The sequence below is a fragment of the Urtica dioica genome, chromosome 2, assembly GCF_054948205.1.
Source record: "Urtica dioica subsp. dioica isolate 48M chromosome 2, U.dioica_male_clone48M_v1_H2, whole genome shotgun sequence".
Classification (NCBI taxonomy): domain Eukaryota; kingdom Viridiplantae; phylum Streptophyta; class Magnoliopsida; order Rosales; family Urticaceae; genus Urtica; species Urtica dioica.
This window is the reverse complement of record NC_142757.1, coordinates 55242826-55265592: the sequence shown is the minus strand read 5'-3', so window position 1 is coordinate 55265592 and position 22767 is coordinate 55242826. Positions and strand designations below refer to the sequence as shown.

The window sequence follows — 22767 nt, the reverse complement described above, 5'->3', positions numbered from 1 at the left end:
ACTTCCGCGAGAGTGTCAAAGCGTTGACAAATATGATTTCCCTCGCAGAAAGTAGGAGATGAGAATCTATGAAATAGAGTTGTGACTCTTGCCTAAATAAGCGGTTAGCATTGTTATTTCATGTTTAGTTTATAATGGTCGAAAACAGATATATGAAAGAAAACTTGGTGAAAATGAAAACTTAAATGATAATATTAAGGGAAAATATCGTATTTCTTTCATCTGTTTAAGCGAAATGCGGTGTCCATTCTTACGGTTTCTAAAAATATCTAAAGTGTCTCTTAACATCACTATTAGTATCAATTTTATACTCTAAAACGTGTATACTATCAAAACCCTCTCTTGTTAAAAGATTTTGTTAGAATTTCTCATATAAATATTTTCTTTGATGAGCTTGTCGAAATTCGGCAATGACAGCCTAGGAACAGACGACAAGATACATAAATTAATGATTTTTTAATAATGATATAATTTGTTTTAAATTTAAAATCTAGCTATTTTTTTTATTAAAAATACATTTTTTAACTAAGAAATATATATTTACTATTTTTAAGGGTTTTGGTTTGTGCTTTTTGGTGTAATCTTTTTTATGGCCGGGCCAGGTCCTCATCTTGGAGAGTCGAGGGCTTGCACTATTACAAAATTCACTTTTAGAAGCGAAGCGACAAATTTAAGGGTTTTGGTTTGTTCTTTTTTTATACGCCCTGTGTCGGCCTTTTTTAAGGGTCTGCACTTGTACAAAAAACAAGCGGCGATGAAATTAGAAGTGACAAGTCGCTTCTAATTGACCATAATTTTGAAATTGTTTTGAGCGACTAAGAACTCGAAGATGAGAAAAAGTTATTGGAATGACACAATATTTTTTTTTTTCTCAAGATTGTGTAGTCACTCATATAGAAGTTTTCCATCTTCATTTTCCCATAGTTCTAATTCCTAACTCTTTATAAACTTTCGTATATAAAAATTTGATATTCATGTTTTTGTTATAAATATTTTTAACAAATATATAAAATTATTACAGCACAACCGTCAGTGTATAGTCAAATGTCTTACATGAATGAATACGATTTCGATTTTCATCGAGCATATACTTATTTGGTATGAAAATATTAGAAAAAATATTTCATAGAACTCATGATAACTGAATATATAAAAGCTATAACTTCCCAACGACAAAAAATGACACGAGACAATAGCCCGGCTAAGGAAGAAGGATCCAAGTGGAAGACATAATCAAGAGTTACCTCGAGACAAGATCGAGAGACCAAGACACGGCACGGCTCGGTCATTCTCTGATATTTTTGCCGAATTATTGAAAGATAGTTTCGGATTTAGAGATAACGGGTTAGCAAACTTGGGATCAGAAAAATGGCCTCATTGAAAAAAGAAAAATTGGATTAGGATTTACAATTCAGCTTTCCATTGCCATTTTGAAGATGGTTTGAGGGGCTTTCGAGTAACCTTAAATCAGTTTTTCGCCGACATTTCACTGAAAATGTAAAAACGAAGCAGACTGCTCTCTTTCTTCCCTCCAGTAACCACTGAAAACGCAATTTGTGCAATTTTTTGACAACTTTTTGCGTCATAATAATGATTCTCTGTAACAACTAATCGTTACCATTTGATAAGCTATATGAACTTGGAACCTATCACAATTTCAACATCATTTTATGAGTCTTGGCAGATAAGTCACTTTGTTTCAGCCATGGAACTTTGAAAACTTGACATATTTGAAGTTTCGGACACCAAATTTGAACATTATTTTTGCTACAAACTCAAAGGGGCAATTATTATGTCCAACACCCTAATCGTCAAGATCGAGACACGCAAAACGACATGTCATTTACGATTAAGCACCATCACGACACGACGTTTATAAAATAACAAGCTTTTCGTTTGGACTAACCTCAAACTCTCTCTTCCTCATGAAAAATATAAAAGTTCTAACTAGCATATTATATAAAAAAAAAAAAAAAAATGTTGGTTTTAGAAATCTCAAAAGAGTATACACAAACCCTAGTTCGATATCTCAACCGAGCCCCGTTCCTGCCTCTCTTCGAGGCGCGTCAGCTTTGATGCGAGGCGGCCTAACGATGCGGTCGATCATCCCATACTCGAGAGCCTCCTGAGCTGTCAATCGCTTAACCCGACCCAAGTCTTTGTGAATCTATATACATCATAGGAAAAAAAAAAGATCAGAAATTTAAAAACATGAATGATATATCATGGACAGCAAAAGAAGCATTTATATGAAATGAATGAAGCTGCTAAAACCTTCTCGACTGGCTGTCCCGTGTTCTTAGCCAGCTCGTTGTATAGGTACTCTTTGATCCTCAGAAGCTCATTCGTCTCGTTCTGAATATCGTCCGCCTGGGAATTCAAAAACGCAACGATGAAACATGGCACAGAAACCGTATGTACATTATTTGAGAGAGTAATAATATAATAAAAAATTAGAAAAATAGCCAACTTAAACGTTTGATACTATTAAATGGCCAAGGTTTGGTAAATATATAAAATTGGCTATTTACCTAATATTTACCAAACATTGGCTATTTAGCAATTCTCAACGTTTAAGTTGGCTATTTTGCTAAATTACCCTAATATAGTACCTGACCACGAGCGGCTCCGGCAGGAGATTGCAGCAGAATCCTCGATAGAGGCATTGCAAATCGATTACCCTATACAAAATGAAAAATTAAATTTAGCTCAAAATTCGATTGTTAAAGCATGAGATTTTGGCATAGTCTTAAAAGGTCTGTTTGAAACCCGAAAAAATGTGCGAGTGGAATTTTTTTAGGAAAATGAAAATGGGAGGGGAAATCAAAGTTCTACATTTGTGTTCGGAAGTAATGAAAAAGACGAAGGAAAATAAAGTGGGTTAGTGAGAAGAGTGACACAAACGTGGACCCACATGTACGAATTTAGATGGTTTTCGTTTCCATGGAAAATGGAATCCCTTCTCTAGTTATACATTTTCCATTTTCCATTTTCCATTTTCCATTTTCCTTTCCCTCCTATTATTACCATGTTCCAAACCCACTCTAAACGTTTATAGATTCCTCACGTGAAATCAACATATAAAAGGGTAGTGTAAAGCATCAAACTAATCCAAAAGATCCGAAAAGGAAACAGAAAGGTAAATGAAAAAATAAAGACCTTCTCTCCGGCTGCAAGAAGAAATGCTGATAGATTGTAGGCAAATCCCACACAATGAGTGCAAACCGGGCTCTTCAAGCTCTGCATCGTGTCATATATAGCCATGCACGGTGTAAGCTGAAAAAAAAAAAAAAAAACCTTGTTAGATATTGATGACAAGTATAGACAAGAACACATAAGTACACACATGGAAAACCAAAGACATGAGAAAAATCCACAACCTCGAAAAATGGGTTACATCCGGAGAGAGTTCGAAATGGGAAAAAAAAAAATCTAGAAATGCCAGTGAATAAATAATAAATAAATAAAAAGTAGACGAAACGAAACTCACGTCTCCACCGGGACCGTTAATGTACAAATAGAGCTTTTTGGAGTCGATGCTGTCGAGGTACAACATGGTCGCCAAAAGCTGATTGCTAAACTCTTCGTCTATGTTTTGGCCGAGAAAGATGACACGTTCTCTGTACTGCATCCTCGGAATTTCAATTCACCATTCAGACACATCGTAAAAGTGCGTTGAGTAAATTAATTCAGGTGTTATTATTATTTACTATTTTTTTTTTACCAGGGCATTCCACAAGTCAACCCATTGCCAAGTACCCTCGCCGGGAACTCTATAAGGCACTCTCGGAGTCCCGATCGGCATCATTCCCACTTGGGCTCTCGAAGCTTTCCCGTTTCCGGTTCTGCAATCGCGGTTCCCAAAAACCGCTCGTCAGTGTAAATATTATCAAAATTTAGTCTTAGGCACATTTGAAAGGTTTTCGTATAGAGAAAACGGGTATGCAGCGAAACAATTTAGGTAAAGATTGTTCCCGTAATTTTGTAAAAAAAAATAATTGGAATTCAAATCGAAGTAAAGCTAGTGTCTTTGGTTAACATGTTATATAACTATCAAGTGTAAAACTTCAAATCAATTGAATACGCAATCCGCGGAAAAAATTAAAGCTTTGCATCGTTTCATATACAGCCATTTGTGCTCTCGAAGGGTTTCTGAGTTCCGGTTCTGTATTCACGATTATCCAGAACCGCTCGTCAATTCAAATACTATTTCTATACGCTGTAAAGAACGACCAAGTTGACCCACTCTTTTTCCAGTATAAAATTCAGTTTTCGGATAAGAAAAAACAACATTTTATGCAAAAACTTAGCTAAATATTATTCCCATTATGTTAAATTAAAATAACGCTGTAGATATACTATTTATAACAAAAAATACCTGAGAAAGTAAGGGACTTTATCATTAGAATTAACAATTCCGATATGTATATTAAGATTTCATACACAGAGTGAACTTAGCCATCAACGAAATAAAATATTTCTAACAAATAAATAAAACGCCAAGGAAATACGCAATCCAGGGCAAAATAAGTTGGTAAACAGAGCGATAAGATTGAGAATTAATAACCTGATTTGAAGGCTCTTGTGTACTTTCCCATAAAAGTGAGCGTTCAAATTGGGTTTTCCAGCTCCAAAAAGCCCTTCATTTTGTTAAGAGAGAAAAGAAGAATCAATAAAGAGAACCAGAAAGAAGAGAAGGAAAGAGAAATGAGATTACCTGGTGATTGTAGCTTCAATCCCGAATAAACCTTCGTTGAACAACTGCCATGAAGATAACAACACACACTTCTCAGAGATGGAAAAGGAAGAGAAAATCGTAGAGAGAGAGAGATGAACCTGAGAGAAGGTAAAGAGAGAGAGGGTTGTGGATGAAGTGTTGTTGTGTGCCAAGAGACCGCCATAGTTGCTCTCAACCGAGTCCGGGCAACGAAGATGAGAGAGAGAGGAGTGAGAGAGAGAATGTGTTACCAAGTGATTATAGAGAGAGTGATGGGTAGAAATAGTGTTTGGTATTTTGATAGAACATTTAAATCAATTTACACGTATAAATGTAAATATTTGATCATGACTATTTAAAAAAAATTAGATTAACTAAATAACAAATTAAAATTATAAATAAGACTATATATTTAATGAACCTTTATATTTTTGTTTATTATAAAATTTTACTATCAAGATTTAATTTTTTCTTTTAGGGGAATAAAATTTCGTGATAATATTAAGATTTATTAATGATTAGTTTCCTTTTCCAATAGTCTCATTTTCAATCTCATTTTCAATTACTACGAGAAATTTGGTAAAATATAACCATTTCATTTTTATCAATGGTGTTCATGAAAATCGTCAAACCAAACAACCAGATAATTCAAATCAAATCGCACTTTTTTTTAAACCGCCTCATTAAAATATGATGAAGTTTGGATTGCAACCAATCCAAACCGCAATTGTTTCGGGTTGGTTTGATTGTTTATAGTCGTGACTCGTGAGATTGGATTGAACCAAACCAACTCAATGGTGTTAATCATTTTTTTTTTTTTTTTTAGATTGCAAACATTTTATATCTACTGTTGTTAAAAAAAATATCATTTTTAAATAATATTATAATTAAATAAAAATTAAAAAGTATTGTACTTTATTCTTTGCGAATACATGAATATTTGATAATTAAAAATATGCGTAATTTTTATTTTAATATGTATATTTTCTAAAAATAAGTAAAATTTTGATTTTATTTGACATAACATATTAGATATAATATAATTTTCATTTGAGTTATAAAGTCATTTGTCGAGAATTATAATCCGAAAAAATCAACCCAAATCCCTTTTTCAAAAATCATAAAAAGCCTAGTGGAGTTCAAATGTAATCATTCATTAATTTTATAGATGTAGTATAACATAATATGCCTCTTTTAAAATGTGCATATGGATAAGAAGAGCTTCCTAAGAAGTAATCTCTTGTATTCATTTTAAAGAAAAGGTGTATCAGATATATTTCACTTCTTATTTGTTTATATCAGCAGTGCAGTGAATTCAAGTATCAACATAAACTTATTTTTCATTTATTATCAAACAATTTGCATCAATACAAGAGCATCATAAACAAAATTATACAGCTTGAATTCTACACATCTCACAGCAATCTATGCCTGAACTTTCCCACACATTATTTATAAGAATAGAATACAAGTTAAAAGACCCAAAAAAAAATTAATAATATATAATCAAAGGCTACTATAAATTAACTCTCTAATTAGTCGTGATCGTTCAGCGCTGCCACGACCATCCTGCAAAAAGAGTAGGAAAAAAAAAACATTTCAGCAAAGAAGAGATTAACTGAAATAACCTCTTGAGAATTCTCCGAAGCAAACACATTGTTGACGAAAAAATCGGTACCAAAATATGGAGAGGAAGAGAAGGAAGACGAGATAAAAGAGCTTGTAAAGGCGTTGCTTCTTTTGCCAGTCAAGCATGTTGAATATCTCCGTCACGTCCGCCAAATGTTGATTTTTCGTGTACCTAAACCAATTCGACCAAAAACACTAAAAAAAAAAAAAAAAACCGATATAGAAGAACATAAAAATCATCAAGACCCTAGTTTTCGCTAATATCCTATCCCAGATCGGAACGGCAATAAACTTAACAAGTTTTACGAGATTATATATTACTCGTTTCATTGTCAATTGATTCTGAAATAGAATCCGAGAACACTTAAAAAGTTATCAGAGTCCACAAAGCTCAAACAAGAACACGGATACACTTAAGGAAAAATGGAATCCAGTCTCAAGATGAGTAAAGCCAAAAAAGATCCACCATCTTGATAATTATAAATGGACTTAAAACACAATTCATAAGGTTGTAGATTAGCCATTCTCATTGTAGAAAAGCTAATGGGATTCTTCTCATAACAGTCTAATCTAATGAAAGTGGTTTAAGGAGTGTAATAAGAGGGACTCACAGAGTGAAGTTGAAATAGAGGTATGGAAAACCGAGGAGAGACATGAACCAATGACCTGTGAAGAGATAAAAGACACACAAGAGACCTTGGGATATGAACTCCGGCAAAATAACTCTGTTCATCTTCTTCGTAAAGTCGTACGGATTTATGTGATCGAACTCTAGATCAGCCAGGCACATTAGCTGATTCATACCACAAACATTTTTTGTTTATATTCCAAATTGAAATCATATGTCATCTTCCATTGCATAACACTTCAAACTTAATTTAAGTAAAAATCTCTATCAGAAACGGAAATAGATACAGAGAAATGCATAGTAAAGTTCGAAACTTTACAGTGTAAAATACAGAATTGAGGTTTTGTTTATTATTAATTTTTTTTTTTGTTTGCTATTTGGGTGAAAAATGGGTTTGAGTGAGTAAGACCTGGTAAACGATGAGTACGAGAAGAGTGATGAGGAAGAAGAAGGAAACGAGCCACACGAAGAGACCTCCCATGCCCATCTCTTTCTCTCTCTTCTCTCTCTCTCTCCCTCTCTCTCTCCTCGCCGCAGAATAGCAGACTCAGTTGATTCGCATGGTTGTTCCTAGTTGCGCCGAGAGATTCGCTCGCTTTTGTTGCTCTCTCTTCTCTTTTTCTTTCTTTTTTTTTTTACGACGAGACGAGAAACGACACGGTTCAAACGACAGTAGATACAAATACGACATCAATAAATGACAAGCACTACTCAAACGACAGATACTTATAGAAGAGAGAGCATAGAGAATTGACAAAAAATAAATGACACTTTTATCCTATGTCTTTTCATTTTCTTTACAATAAAAATAAAATTACAAATGTAGTCCAATAAAGTTTGAGGAATATTAGAGTCCGACTTCGTGCGAAGAACAAATCACAACTCTCTAAATCCTTAAAACATACGACTTCTTGTGTGGTGAAATTTTCACCCAAAGAAAAGCCAATTCTCATAGAACTAAATCAAATTCATCGATGAAATTAAATGAGAGCGTTTATTTGTGAGGTTCAAACGTGTGTCGAATTTCGATAGTTGAATATATATAGTGTTATAATATCAAGCACAATACTAGTTCTTTGACAAAAAAACTAATATAATTTATGAGCAAAACTTGATAATTGAAGGTCAATATATATGTCTCGAAAGATAGTCTCAAACTAGCATAACCTTTGATATATCAGAAGTTCAGAACTACTTGAAGGAACTTTTGCAAGATGATCACTATTGAACTCAAATTGGTCGTACTAACTTCATGTACGACGTATGAAGTGTCTCTCATTTCTCTCCCGATGCTCAAACTAGCCCTTCCCAAGAGTGTGACACAACCAAAACTTCACGGGACATGTTGTCCCAAATTGAGAAAGCCTCTCGATCCGAAGTCCCGCTCAGAGCTGATCACATGTTATTCTCTGTCATTTACGACCTAACAAACATCTCTTTCTCGGCACAAAACCATAACCGGTTCTTTTCCGTCTTTCATGAGCTCACTCATACATCCACCTTTGTTTACATCTATAGTTTTGTTTTTATTTTACAAAAGTGGCCCTTGTGCATTATTATTATTCATTATTTTCCTTTTTTTAATGTATAAATAACGGTTTGTCTGTGCCTGTATGCCACTATTATAAGACATATTAGTATTAAACAATAATATAATGATTGTATTCTGATTATAGGTAATACTATCATTTTATTGTACCATAAAAGAGATTGCATTAGTTTTCATCATAATACAAAGAACAATCATACACATACAACTGATTCGATTATCTCTAAAGTTAGGGACTACAATAACACAGTCGTAAAATTCATGGGACTATTTGCTAAATAAATAAATTAATTAAAAAAATGTTTTCTTTATTGTCGTTTGTTACAGTGTGATGTCGTACAATCTAAATACACTTTCCAAAACTACACGTCGTTTTTATTCGTTCAACTTTCCCCTTTCACGAGCCTCCGTAACCCGACCCGGCCCAGCTACAGCCGGGCATCTTTTTATGATCCTCCGCGGCGCTCCTCGTGGCAACAGCCTGGTCCCACCTCTCAGCCGAGGCGTAGATGTCTCCCAAGAGAGACCGATACCCGGCCTTATCGGGCCTAAGCCCAATACACTTTCGGGCCACGGCCTCTCCGAGCCCGACCCGCCCGTGGAGCTTGCAAGCCTTGAGCAGCGCGCCCCAAACCCCGGCGTGAGGCTCCACGGGCCCCATACTCTGAATCATGGAAAAAATTCATAAATACTTCGTTTGTTTTAATTTTTTAAATGATTTTGTCGAATTTTTTTTTTTTTGTAAAATTTTTAGCTACTAATAAAAACTTAAATGAAACTATAAACAAACAAAAAAAAAATCTGATAAAATTGAAAACGTTAAGAAGAAAAAAAAAAGGTATAAAAATGAGCTATTTTCGCAATAAAACAATATAAAATTAAATGAGGTGGCACTAGTAATTTCTATAAAAATGAGCTACCTACGGTCCCCATACCCTGAATCATGGGAAAATTTAAATACTGCGTTTAAAAATGGTGATTCTCTTAATGTATTGAGTTTTATAACATTCAATAAGTACTTCAATTTGTTTTATTAAAATTTAAATGAAATGGTAAGCGATACAACAAAAATAAAAAATAAAAAAATAAACCGTAAATATCATGAAAAACTATAAAAATGTGTAATTTTCATAATAAAATGAGGTGTTTTATTCCATTAAAAATTTAAATGAAACTATAAAAAAATCTACCAAAAAAATAATAATAATACCGTAAACATCAAGGAAAAAAAAATTTAAGAAAAAAAGAGCGGTTGTCTGTGTTTAGCATAGCTTTGCTAAGCGCTTTTAGATTATGCTTTTGAAGAAAAAAAATATTTTGCAAAAACCCTTTTCACCTTTTACTAAAATTATTTATACCAAACATTTTAAAACGGTTGAGTTTTTAGAAAAAAGCATGCTTAATAAACTAAGCCAAACACACTCGTTATCATAATAAAATGAGGTGTTTCATAATAAAAATGAAAAATAAATTATTCCTTTTTTTTTTAAATGAGGTGCCATGAGTAATTAATTTCTACCTGAATCACCCCGAGCGCGTCCTCTAACCTCCCGGCCCGGCCCAAGAGGTCAACCACGATCCCGTAGTGGTCCGCGTTGGGTCTCACTCCTCGGCTCGCCATCGAGGCCAGGCACGCATAGCCCGCCTCGACAAGGCCCGCGTGGCTATAGGCCGTCAATAGAGCCTTGTAAGTCACTTGGTTCGGCTCGATCTTGGCTTCGTTGACCATCTCTCGGAAGAGCTCTTCGGCTTCCGAGGCCTTCCCGTTTATTCCGAACCCAGATATCATCGCGGAGTATGACACAACGTCTCGGCTCGTTAGGGCTCGGAAGAGCTCGTGGGCTCTCTCGACTTCCCCGCATTTCGCGTATAGGTCGACCAAGGCGTTCCCGAGCCGATCGTCCATTCGGATCCCGTGGGCCTTCATCGCGTGGGATTCGACCCACTGCCCGAGCTCGAGGTAGCCGAGCTGAGAGCAAGCCGAGACGACGCTCGTCAGGGTCGCCGCGTCGGGTCGGAGGAGATTGGCTGTGATCATCGAGTCGAAGAGCTCGAGGGCTTCTCTCGGACGGTTGTTCTGCTCGTAGCAAGCGATCATCGCGTTGTGGACGAGAACTTCGTCGTATTTTTCGCTCGATGCGTCGAAGAGCGAGCGGGCCGAGAGGCAGTCTCCGAGCTTGGAGTAGCCGGCGATCATCGTGATCAGCGAGACCGCGTTCCTCGCCGGCATGGCGTCGAAGATTCTCCGGGCCGATCTCATGTCCCCGAGGCTCGCGTACCCGCTCGTGATCGAGTTCCACGAGGCCGGGTTTCTCTCGGGCATTTCGTCGAACAGTTGGGCCGCTTTGTCCATACGCCCCGAATTCACGTAGCCCGTTATCATCGAGTTCCACGAAACCGCGTCCTTCCCCGGAATCTCGTCGAAAACCCTCTGAGCCTCGCCCAGATTCCCAGCCCTCAAAAAACCCGCCAGAATCGAGTTCCAAGACACCACGTTTCTCTCGGGAATTTCGTCGAACACCTTGCGCGCGCTCTCCATGTCGTCGGATTTACAGTAGAAATCCAGCAGCGAGGTCAGAACATACACAGAGCTCGAAAAGCCGAGCTTTTTGATCTGAGCATGGACGGAGAATCCGCCGGAATCGTGTCCGATCTTCGCGCAGGCTTTGAGGGAAGAGGAAAAAGCGAAGGTGGTCGGAGAAAGACCCAGCCTTTGGGTCCGAACGTAGACGCGAAGCGCGGCGTTGAAATGGCCGTTGGCCGAGAAGAATCGGACGGCGAAACCGAGTGAAGACCGGTCTAGAGTTTGCGAGAATCGAAGGAGTTGTTGGACGTAGTGAGAGAGGTTTCTGGGCAAGCGAGTATTGGCGGAGTGAAGAACTTGACGTGTCAACAGATTTCCGAGGCGGTTCGTCGCTCCGATCGTCGTTACGAGCGCGTGGATTTGTTTGAGTTGGTTCAGTGAGCCACGATTGGTTAACAAATATCTCAGTCTTTCAATCATGTTGTAATCAAATAGAAACAGAGCTTCGGTTCGACGGAGAGTATCATCTTCTCTCTCTGACAAAATGGAAACATATTGCTGAACATACATATATTAGAAAGCAATGCATAGTAAAGGTCGAAACTTTTCAATAAAAAAAATTGTGATTCTCTTCTCTCTCTCTCTCTATCTCTCTCCTCGCCGCAGAATAGCAGACTTTAGTTGAGTCGCATGGTTGTTCTTGTTCCTACTGCGCCGAGAGATTCGGTCGATTTTGTTGCACTGACGACACGGTTCAAACGACAGTAGATACAAATACGACATCAATAAACGACAAGCACCTCTCAAACGACAGATATTTCATGGAAGAGAACATATAGAATTGACACCTTTATCCTATTTGTCTTTCTTTTTTCCAACTTCTTTACATTTAAATGTCCATTGGTCTCCGATAAAAAAAAAATTGTCCCTTAGTCCCTCTGTATTTACTTTGTTTATTCGATAGCGACATACCAATTATTTATAAAAACGGATTTTTAACTCTTGAACAAAATCTCTATAACTAATTAGCGAACTCAACTAATCAACACCAAGAGACCTCAAACGACCTCAAATCTGCATAAATTTGGATCTATCATGATAAAAAAAAAAAAAAAAAAAAAAAAAAAAAGACTCTATATAAACATATCGAAGAAGAAAAATAAACAAATTAAAACAAAATGGCAAATCTGATCAATGAAATAAAATAAGAGTCCAACCTCGCGTGAAGAACAAGTCACACAAAAATATTGCAAAAGGTCAATATGATGACCACCACAAACTGAAATTCTCATGGATTCAAATCGAATCCATTGATGAAATGGAATGTGAGCGTTTGTTTGTTCGTGAAGTTAAAAGATTTGTCGAATTTCAATAATGAAATTAAAGTATCAAACACAATAATAGTTCTTTGACAAAAATGTCTATCATTTGTGAGCGAACTTGATAAGTTAAGATCCATAGAACTTGATAAGTTAAGATCCATAGATCTCGAAAAAAAGTCTCAAACTAACATAAACTTTGATCTATCATAATTATTTGAAGGAAATTTTGCTATTCCAACACCAGATAGATAACAACAAACAACACATATAAACAAAAAAATAAAAAAATAACATATACAATGAAAAAAAAAAGTCTGGCTTCACGTCTATCATTTTCTTTTTATTTTTCAAAAGTGCCGCCTATGCATTATTATTGGTTATTTTAATTTTTTTTTAATGTATAAACGACGGTTTGTCTCTGTGCCCATATGACATTATTATAAGACATATAATTCAATTTATTAATAATCATATACTCCCAGTGGGCCGAGCTGAGCTATGATGTTGGCAAAGCACTAAGTATGAAAAATAATTTGATAATTATATTCTGATTATAGGTAATACTATCATTTTATTATACAACTTACATTCGTTTACATTATATAATATAACAATCATACACATAAAACTGATTCAAGTATCAATAAAGTCAAAGCTTTGAACAACCTAGTAAGATCTCAAAGCATAAGGAATTGACATGCTTGTAACAAATGTGACATATATTTTTAAAATTGAAATCTCTTATCCTGAGCAATGGATTACAATTACATTACTATAAACCAATTCAAAGAACTTGCCCTCATGGAATGGAAACCATAAAATAAAAAGGCATGGATTTCCTTCAGAGCAAGATTACAAAAGAAAAATCATTTATATATGTACAAAATCATATTCAATTTTTGTATTCGGTATAAGAATAATAATAATAATGGTGATGATTATTGGGAGCAAATCAAGATCTTCCACAACTTTCGAGTCCGTCGAAGAATTTTTTGGATGGTCCGAGCAAAATAAGAGGGCAGTGGAAAAATGGGAACCATTTGAGAGCAAAGCAAATCAGAGGACTCTTGTGTTTCGCCATTGTTGTTGCTCTTTCTCAGATAGAAGCTCCTACTTCCTATATCTCCAATAATCTCTGATTTATCCAAACCTGTTTACATAAATTATCATCATTATCAGTCATATCACTTAAAAATAATATTCATATATTTTTTTTTTACTTTCAAATGATCCTTGAACTTGTAAGATTTTTCTATTTTGATCTTTAACATTTTTTTCCCGAGCATTTCGGTCTCTAATCTATTGATTACTAGTACTTTTGGTCCATTTTGAATTTAATGTTGTTTAAAATCTTATTTCGTATTGTTAGGGTCAAAATATAATTTAGTTAGTTTATTTTATATAGAATTAACAAGATATTTAGTTTATAAACATGTTCTAAGTAGTTTTGTGTCGAATTCAATAAATAAAAAAGAGGACAAAAAAAGCTTCTAAATCAATATGTTAATGACAGAAATGCTACAAAAAAAGTTAAGGACTAAATTAGTAAAATTTTATAAGTTAAGCGACTATTTGCGCCAAAAATAAAAGCGAGGGGTCTCTTACATTGGAGGCTGAAATATGAATGGTGTAATTCGAGTTGTTGTTGCTTAAGAAGCTTTGGAGTTCTTTTTTCTTGATTGTATTTAACGACGATTTCGTTAATTGCATCTTCAACGGTTGACCTTAGCTTCACCATTGTCCGTACCTCGCCGGGGCTTCCTTCGACTGTCACAGTCACCACCACTTTCGCTTCGCTTTCGTACCCTTTTCGATTCTATTATTTTATTTTAAACATAATAAGTATTCAATTTGAGTAGTGATTAATTACTTTTTTTAAGTATATATTGGACATATAACCACATGAAGTATTGTCATATCTAAAGTAACTATAGGTAATAGTTTGACTTTAAATAGTATTCGGTATTAAGGATGAAATTTAGGTTAACCACTAACAAAAATTTCAATTGACAGTTAAGCATTATCTGATAAAAAAAATAAAAAATTCAATTAGGTTATAGCCGATTTATTTGTTATTTAATTTTTGGTTTTGTAGTATCAAGCCAAACTGAAAGTCGATATTTTGTAAAAAAAAAAAGATTGAGAATTTCGGGGGAAAAAAAATTTGATCGGATTTAAAATATTCACCCTTTACCTATGATTGGAATTGAATATAACAAATTTTAATAAATCTAATTATTAATTAATTACCTCGTGACTTGATAGCGAAGGAAGCAACGACGGCGAAGAAGCGAAGATGTCCGTACAAGTCTGCGGCCGAATCAGATTCTCGCTCTCCGATCCCGGCCACCACCGCCGGCTCCGCCGCAGAGACCGATCGCCGTCGTCGCTTCCGCCGGGAGTGCTCGGCGTCTGCATCGCCGGCTCCGACGAGCAGCGGTTGAGGATCGCGGTCGGCTTCGACGACGACGCGTGTCTCCGTCGAAGCGGCGACGGCGACGGGTTCGGCGGCCGGTTCCGGCGGCGGAGAGACCTCCGATCTCGCTCCGGCATATCTGTGAGCATGTAGAGACTGTTGGTTGAGAATATGAGAGGGTTTTGATTTGAAGAGAGAAATTAATAGAGAAGAAAAAGATAATCAGAGGTAGTTGGTCCTCGTGTTAGTTAGTTTTCGTGGCATTAGAACTTTGGCTGCTTTATTTATTTATTTATTTTTATTTGGTTTATTTTGTCCTTTTGCTTTTCGACTTTAATTCTGAATTTTAGATAAATAAAATAAAATTTTAGGTGTAAATTAACGTGTCTATATACACGTTTGAGATTTCTAAAATTTATTTGCTCTTCGTAATTTATTATGATTATATTAACGCTTAAAAGGAAGCTTCGTATTGTTATGATTTATGTAGTCATACTTCCTTTCCACGTACTCAACCATTATATAGTTGACAAATTTTTAAAACACATCGCACTATATAAGGATAACAAATAAAAATAAATACATAAATTTGTGTTTCCATGAATAGGATTTCCATGTATTGTGCATAAAAAAAAATATATGGGGTATTTAAGTATAGAAATATGTACATGGACTTTTATGATTGTGTATTTTTGGTCCTTAAGTTTTTTTTTTTTTTTTTAGTCCCCCAACTTATTATTTTTATAGTATTTGGTCATTCTTTTCATATAATATAAAACTCCTACACAAATGAAAACATGTATACAAACTAAAATATTTTGTTTAAAATTCAAACATTATTATTCAAATATACAAAAAAAAAAAAGAAAAAAAGATTCAAACTACACCTTTATTTAGAGTTTTTAGGGTCAAAATATAATTTAATAACTTCGTTAGTTGTTTGGTTTATGTGTTTAATTTTATTTTATTTTTCATGGAAAGACCAATATACTCCCAAAAAAAAAAAACATTAGAAACCAAAATACCACGACCATAAGCTATCAAGTCCATGAACTCTTACCTCCCACTATAAAAACAAATTTTATTTACAAAACTTTTTAATTTTTCTTTCTATATTATTGACAACTCGATGTTCTGATTATCATATTGTTATCTGTAAATGGGTCCTATGTTGCTTTGTTTTTTTTCTCACCTTTTTGGTAATATATGTTACAATTTAATTAGTTTTTTCGGTTATTAAATTGGTACTACTAGGATATTCATTGTTATGCGTAGGATTTTTTTTTTTTTTTTTTTTGAGGGAATTGTTATGCGTAGGATTGAATGCAACTAGATCTAATGTATTTTGTTTGTATTCAAACTCTCTTCTTTTGTTTTCTTGTAGGAAGTTTCCTATCTACTAATTGGCCTTGTATATTTGATCCTTATATAAAATATAAACTCAAATCCATCATAATTCATAGTTGTAAAGTAATCAATAAAATAACCAAATTAATACATTTTTTTCAAGTAACGCGCGGTTTCTCATAAGATAATAGATCTTTCCTAAATCTTACCCGTACAGCTTATAGAATGACCATAATTCATTAGATTGTATAAATGATTATGATATTGATTATTATCAAAACATGAAAAAAAAAAAAAAAAAAAACGCACTAAATTCTCCGTACTTCAGGCATGTTCTTCCTTAAACCACAAGGAAAATGTGTTATTTATATATTCCGACTTTGCTTCTTTTGTAACTCTTTTCTTTTTCGAAAGTGATCTCATATCTCGCGCACAATTGCCGTTTACTTCAATGGAAGGTTTTGTGGTTGTTTTTCCAAAAAAAAAAAAAGGCATCTCTCATCTTTCTTTGTTAACTACGCACATATGATCACTGCCTTAACCAAACTTAAAAACAATACTTTTAAAACGTTTATATGATAAAAAAAATATTCAGCTTTTTAAACCATATATATATATATATATATATATATATATTATATTATAATTGACATAAACAAAAAAAACCTTTAGTGTAAATATATACACTTACAGTCTATAAAATACTTCATGGGAGGAAGACAAAAAAATGGATTTTTTTTGTAATTTAATTCCTAAGATACATCTCTTTACTGTTGTTTGTTACAGTGATGTCGTATGTAATATACTTTTCAAGCTACATGTCGTTTTTCATTCATTAAAAAATGTCGTTTAAGACAATTTGTCGTTTGCCACGACTTTGTCTGTTAATGTCGTTTTATCATCTGAAAATAAAATGTCGTTTAAGACACTTTGTCGTTTTCCATGACGTTGTCTGTTAATGTCGTTTTATCTTCGGAAAACAAAATGTCGTTTAAGACAATTTGTCGTTTTCCATGACATTGTCTGATAATGTCATTTTCTCTCATATCTGAAAAAATAAATGTCGTTTGACATGACGTTGTCTGCTGATGTCGTTTTTTTCACCTGCAAACAAAACAATAAACAATGTCGTTTATAATTTGTCGTTTTCCACGATGTTGTCTGTTGGTGTCGTTTTATCATCTGAAAACAAAATTGTCGTTTAAGAGGTTTGCCACGACGTTGTCTGTCAATGTTGTTTTATCAGCTGAAAACAAAATTGCCTTCTAAGACAATTTGTCGTTTATCATTCAAAATGAAATAAGCTTTTTCGCTTGGCAATTTTGGTAGGTTTTTTTTTTTTAGAATATGCCAAAAAAAAAAATGTCCCTTTTTCGAAAAGGTGGTGGACTTCCCTACTGTTATTTGTGCTAAGAAGAAAAAACATATTAACAAACGCTATAGTATTTCATCATGCTACCTCATGTTAATTAAGCGTTTAAAATATTTTATTTCTGATTATATATTTGAATAAAATAAAATAGTACATTAAATACATTTAGTATTTTTTTAAAAGTTAATTTGAATACATATAGTAACAATATATGTAACAAGTGTTAACAAATATGATGAATAATGAAAGAGAAAAAATAGTTGGAAGAGAATGCCTTTTGGGATATGAAATGGAAGTGAGTGTCAATAAGGAAAAAAGAGATGAAATGTTATCATAAACGACATTTTGTTTACATATAAAGGAAACAATATTAACATGCTATATTTTAGGAAACAAAACCAAAAATTTGTTACGTTCCCGTTATGGCACTGTTAATAGTATCATAATTCAGTTCCACTATTATTATTCATCAGAATTTTTCTTCTTTAAAAAAAGTAGAGTATAAGTTTTAGCTTTTTTTTATTAGGTGAATAACACCGAAATCAACCGGAACAAAATTGGTATGACCAAATTTCTGACACTGTTCAAATCGAAATTTGGTAATCTATTAATTATGGAAATTTTTATTTAATCAGTTTGGAATTTTCGTTCCGAACAAATGCCAGAAGTATGATGTCAATCATTATGTACATCGTTCAATTATGACTCATTGTCAAAAACTAATAATTAGATTGTTGTATTGGGACGTTTTTTTGGACCCTCCAAAACGTTAATGCTATTATCTCTATTCAAACTCTTAAAGTTAAAACAGCTACAATTCATTGTAATTATGAAACTACTTTAGTGATGTAAGTGTTGATAGTATTAGTATTAATAACGAAGCTTTATTTTTCTATCCCCTCACAAAGTCACGAATATTCTGATATCATTAACCGAAGCAACACACAAACACATTATTAATAGTGAAAACATATATAATTCAAAAAAAAAAAATAGTGAAAACATATATTTGTGCTAAAATAAGAAAGAAAAAAGGAAGATCTATCATTTTCTTTTTATAAGATTGCATGATGTACTTATAAAACACTTCTGAATGAGAATGGATTAAGTCAAGAAAGATAATACTCATGATTATTTATTTCTAATACATTAATTCAAAGATTAAGCGGATCTAACCACAAATTTGTCAGATGAGAAAAATCACGAAGAGATGGAAAAGTTGGAAAAGTAACGCATATATATTTTTTAAGTTTAAGTGAAATGTTATATATGTTTCCACTTTTGATTTTTGAAAATGTCATGTTTATACTTTAAATTTATTATTAATAACATAGAATAGTCAAATACTCATTTGATTTTTTTTTTTTTTTTTTATATTGATTTTGACCCTAACGAATAATCATGACAGAGGAATATGTAGACCGGAGAATAATTGTGGTCCGTGGAGGGATTAATTTGTGGTGAAGTGTGATAACACAGTTTTTAGTTTATATATCTCTCCTATATTATAAGTACCTATCGTTATTTACTGTTCATCTTATTTTCTCCAATCAAATTCGTTCAGTTTATTTCTTCTTCTCCATTCTTCCTCACCGCCTCTCTCCCTCACCTCCCCGCTGTCACTGACTCTCGTCCCCTCTCTCCTGAACAGCGCCACTACCCTTTCTCCCTCTTCCTCTCTCTCACCCGCTCCCTCTCTCCCGCGCGAGCGCCGACCCCTACTGCGCGCGCGCCTCTGCCGACTGCGCGACCAGCGACCGGGCGACGCCATCTCTCCCTCTCTGTCCTCGCGCTCACTCGACGCCCGCCGCCGAGTCCGCCTCTGCCAAGCCGCTTCCGCCCCGTCGCTGACCTCTGCTCTGTCCTCGCTGGCAACGACGCTTCCGAAGAATCTCGGCCGGCCGATTTCGCTGTCTTCGTCATCGGGTTCCAGACTTTTAGGTTTGTAAATTAGGGGTTTTTAAATTGTTATTTCTAAGGTTTGAAATTGGCATCTGATTTGGGGATTCCGAAATCATGGTTGTTTGGATTGATTTCGTTGGTGATTCATGGTTTTTGGTTGATTGAGATTTTGGGCTGACTTATTGATTGAGTTTCAATTAGATTGATTGATCTCGTTATGATTTCAAGAGTGTGGATTGTTAATGGTGAAGTCCTACATTTTGGCATTGTGCAGAGTTCTTGTTTTGCTTAATTTCGGCTCGGCAAAACAAAACATTTCACACAAATTTTTTACTTGTACAGTAGGTTCAAATATATATACACACATATATATTGTTTTGCTTAATTTTTTACTTGTGGATTCATTGTACAGTAGGTTGAAAACCTTCTCTCAAAATTTTTTTTTTTTCGTTGCTTCGTCTATTTTTAAAAATTAATTTGCACATTCTTTTACTTGGACAAGTTACAAATTAAGGGTCTCAAACTGTTTGGTAGTTCACACAAACTGTTTTTGTTTTCTGTTTTTGTTTTCATATAGTTGCAGTCTAAAATTTTTTTGCAGTTGTTTTCAAATAACTGTTTGGTAAAGATTTCATTTTTTTTATTCAGTTTTTTGTGATTGTAATGTAATAATTCACATAAGAATTAGGTGTCGAGTTATATACTAATTGAAAGTCTTTGCTACAAATATAATGATCGTACCTTTAGTTATAATGATTGTTCACAAGTTCATCGAAAAACACTGTTTGTCTTTGTAGTCAATACAACAAATATCAAATTTTGATACCTAATGTTAATTAAAAATAGTGAAAACTTATGTGCTCGATGAGAGGATCACGACCAATTAACAGTTTGTAAAATGGAATTTCTGATTGTTTAAAGTTTGCTATAATTGTAAAACTTAAGTTTTACAAGGAACGAAAATAAATTCGATAATCAAAAGTGATGAAAATGAAATGATTTTGATAGAAGAGAATGAGATGTCAAGAGAAGATATTAAAATAAAAAGTTAAACAAGTTGAGTGAAAAAAATTGGAAAATACTTAAAAACTGTTTTATGATTTTTTTCATTAAAACAGAAAACAGTTTGAAAATTTTCTGAGTTGTATTATGAGAATCATCAAACAAACAGTTAATTCAGTTTTTTCATAAAACTGTTCAAATTAGAAAAGTCAAAAACAATTTTCAAATTAAGAAACAATTTTTTTTTTTTTTTTCAAATTAGCTTATGAGCTTTCGATATAATTTTTAATTTATGGCGTTCTTCTGTTATTAAACTAAATATATGCCACGTTACATAGCCTGAGTCTGCACTAGAAATGATTTGGAACAAAAAAATGATCATAAATGATATATCACATCGTCATAATAACACCGCATGAGATTTTGATATCCCAATTGTGGGACCAATCATCAAGTCTTAACTTCAACGATCTTTTTTTTGCATCTTCCAATTATTACTTCTTTCCCAGGAAAAAAAGAATAAAAATTATTACTTCTTCTTGATACGTATCACCTTTTTTTTTCCCCTTCACTTTTTTTCTTTCTCCCTTCAATATTCAAAAGGACTCCTTTTTGAAAATATATCATCACTGTTTGTCTTCCTTCTTTATACTTCATCTTTCATCTCATGCATGCTTAATCATATATATGATTTATCAATGACGTCATTGGCTATTCAAATGTTATATAGATTAAAGGTGATCAACTAGAGCTCCTAAATATGATTTGTTAATTTAATGAAATGATTATGGTTTGTTTCACTAGCACGAGTAGATACATCAACGGCCAACAACTAATATGAATTACAAAACAATATATAGTAATGGAAAATAACCCAATACTCAAATAATGTCATACACGTGTACAAATATTGAAGGCTATAGTATGTTACACGCAACATAAAATTCATTGAATTGAAACAGTAGTTTTATGTTATCATATATAATTAATCATCACAATAAAAAAAAATGAAAGGTATAATAATAACAAATATCCCAATGATTCATTGTTGAGAACAATCAACATGAAATAGAAGCCTGGATTGTTCGAGTTAATTATGACATAAGAATGGACAAATAACAATGATTATTAGATATAGTTAGAGTCGTATATATTAGGGTATAGTTTTGAGAAATTGCTCTATTTGCCACTCTTTTGATAACTTTTTTCCACATTCCACTAAAACCTTAATTTGTCCCAAAATGCCACCATGACAAGAGTAAAAAGTCAAGTTTGCCCTTAACTATCTATTTTCTTTACAAAATGGCATCTATGTTTAATCAGCCTAAATGACTCGGTCAAAACCCATTTCTCACGAATTGTTCTCATATTTCTCATCTCAAACTCAGACTTTTCTCATTTTCCCTCTCTCACGTCAAAACCGTCGAACTTCTCTCTCTCTCTCTCTCTCTCTCTCTCTCTCTCTCTCTCTCTGTAACTGCATGTAACCTCCGGGAAACCGTCTCAAACAAACCCATTTCGTCTCTAACCGTCGAACTTCTCCCATCACTACTCACCCGAACCCCTAACATCGAGAAGAAAAATGGCGGACTCAAATCCATCACCCCCGCGTCCGACACACCCGCGTCGGAGTCCTCGGACAATCGTAACTAAAGTCCCGGAGGAGCCGGCAAGTCCAATGCCGGCTCGGAAACGGAAAACAACAACTTCGCCCAAACCCAAACCCCGGACGAAAATCGCGGCGGCGAAACCCCCAAAGAGGAAGAACATCACGGCGAGTTCGTCCGACACGGAAGAGGAAGAACTGGTTCCCAAAAAACCTCGTACAAGAATGGGAACTTCAAAGGTTAGTGTTGTTGATGAAATTTTCTTGATTTTTCGGAATATTAGTCTCTGAACATGGTAATCGGTTCATCTCTGAATATTTGTTGATGATTTTGTCTCTGAATACTTGTTGGAATATTTGTCTCTGAACATGAGAATCGGTCTGTATTGTTGTTTTATTTGTCTCTTAATAGATATCAACAATGTCGACATCGATGTCAACATTGTAGACATATATGTCAACATTGTTAAAATCTCCATATCAACAGTGGACAATGATGTCTAAAATGTTGACATTCATGTCTACAATGTTGACATCTATGTCTACATTGTTGACATCTTATGTCTACAATGTTGACATCTATGACTAATGTCAACATTGTATACACATGTGTCTTCAGTGTTGACATCTATGTCTGATGTCAACATTATAGACATAGATGTCAACAATGTTGACATCGGATGTCAACATTGTAGACACATATGTCTGTTGTCAACATTGTTGACGTCTGTTGTCAACATTGTTGACATCTGC

The 22767-nt window shown here is 34.3% G+C and overlaps 4 protein-coding genes across 4 annotated transcripts; all 4 read right to left on the bottom strand.

Moving 5' to 3' along the window:
- Nucleotides 1–1787: 1787 nt before the first annotated feature.
- CLP2 (CLP protease proteolytic subunit 2) lies at nucleotides 1788–4989 on the bottom strand. The gene is made up of 9 exons (XM_089630301.1): nucleotides 4837–4989; nucleotides 4718–4761; nucleotides 4568–4640; nucleotides 3725–3845; nucleotides 3491–3625; nucleotides 3160–3276; nucleotides 2613–2681; nucleotides 2275–2370; nucleotides 1788–2167 (listed from the first exon to the last, which is right to left on the bottom strand). The coding sequence occupies exons 1-9, from the start codon at nucleotides 4899–4901 to the stop codon at nucleotides 2030–2032; spliced, it is 858 nt and encodes a 285-aa protein (XP_089486427.1). The 5' UTR covers nucleotides 4902–4989; the 3' UTR covers nucleotides 1788–2029.
- A 1055-nt stretch (nucleotides 4990–6044) lies between these two features.
- Nucleotides 6045–7579, bottom strand: LOC149405859 (Cornichon family protein). Its single transcript, XM_089605460.1, has 4 exons — nucleotides 7384–7579; nucleotides 6958–7139; nucleotides 6396–6518; nucleotides 6045–6286 (listed from the first exon to the last, which is right to left on the bottom strand). Exons 1-4 carry the CDS (start codon nucleotides 7459–7461, stop codon nucleotides 6253–6255), a joined length of 417 nt encoding a protein of 138 aa, XP_089461586.1. The 5' UTR covers nucleotides 7462–7579; the 3' UTR covers nucleotides 6045–6252.
- Nucleotides 7580–8824: 1245 nt separating this feature from the next.
- LOC149405858 (Tetratricopeptide repeat (TPR)-like superfamily protein) lies at nucleotides 8825–11740 on the bottom strand. Its single transcript, XM_089605791.1, has 2 exons — nucleotides 10043–11740; nucleotides 8825–9187 (listed from the first exon to the last, which is right to left on the bottom strand). The coding sequence occupies exons 1-2, from the start codon at nucleotides 11615–11617 to the stop codon at nucleotides 8921–8923; spliced, it is 1842 nt and encodes a 613-aa protein (XP_089461917.1). The 5' UTR covers nucleotides 11618–11740; the 3' UTR covers nucleotides 8825–8920.
- Nucleotides 11741–13022: 1282 nt separating this feature from the next.
- On the bottom strand, nucleotides 13023–15055 carry LOC149405857 (PPR containing protein). The gene is made up of 3 exons (XM_089606238.1): nucleotides 14620–15055; nucleotides 13975–14185; nucleotides 13023–13519 (listed from the first exon to the last, which is right to left on the bottom strand). Exons 1-3 carry the CDS (start codon nucleotides 14932–14934, stop codon nucleotides 13308–13310), a joined length of 738 nt encoding a protein of 245 aa, XP_089462364.1. The 5' UTR covers nucleotides 14935–15055; the 3' UTR covers nucleotides 13023–13307.
- Between the last annotated feature and the right edge of the window lie 7712 nt (nucleotides 15056–22767).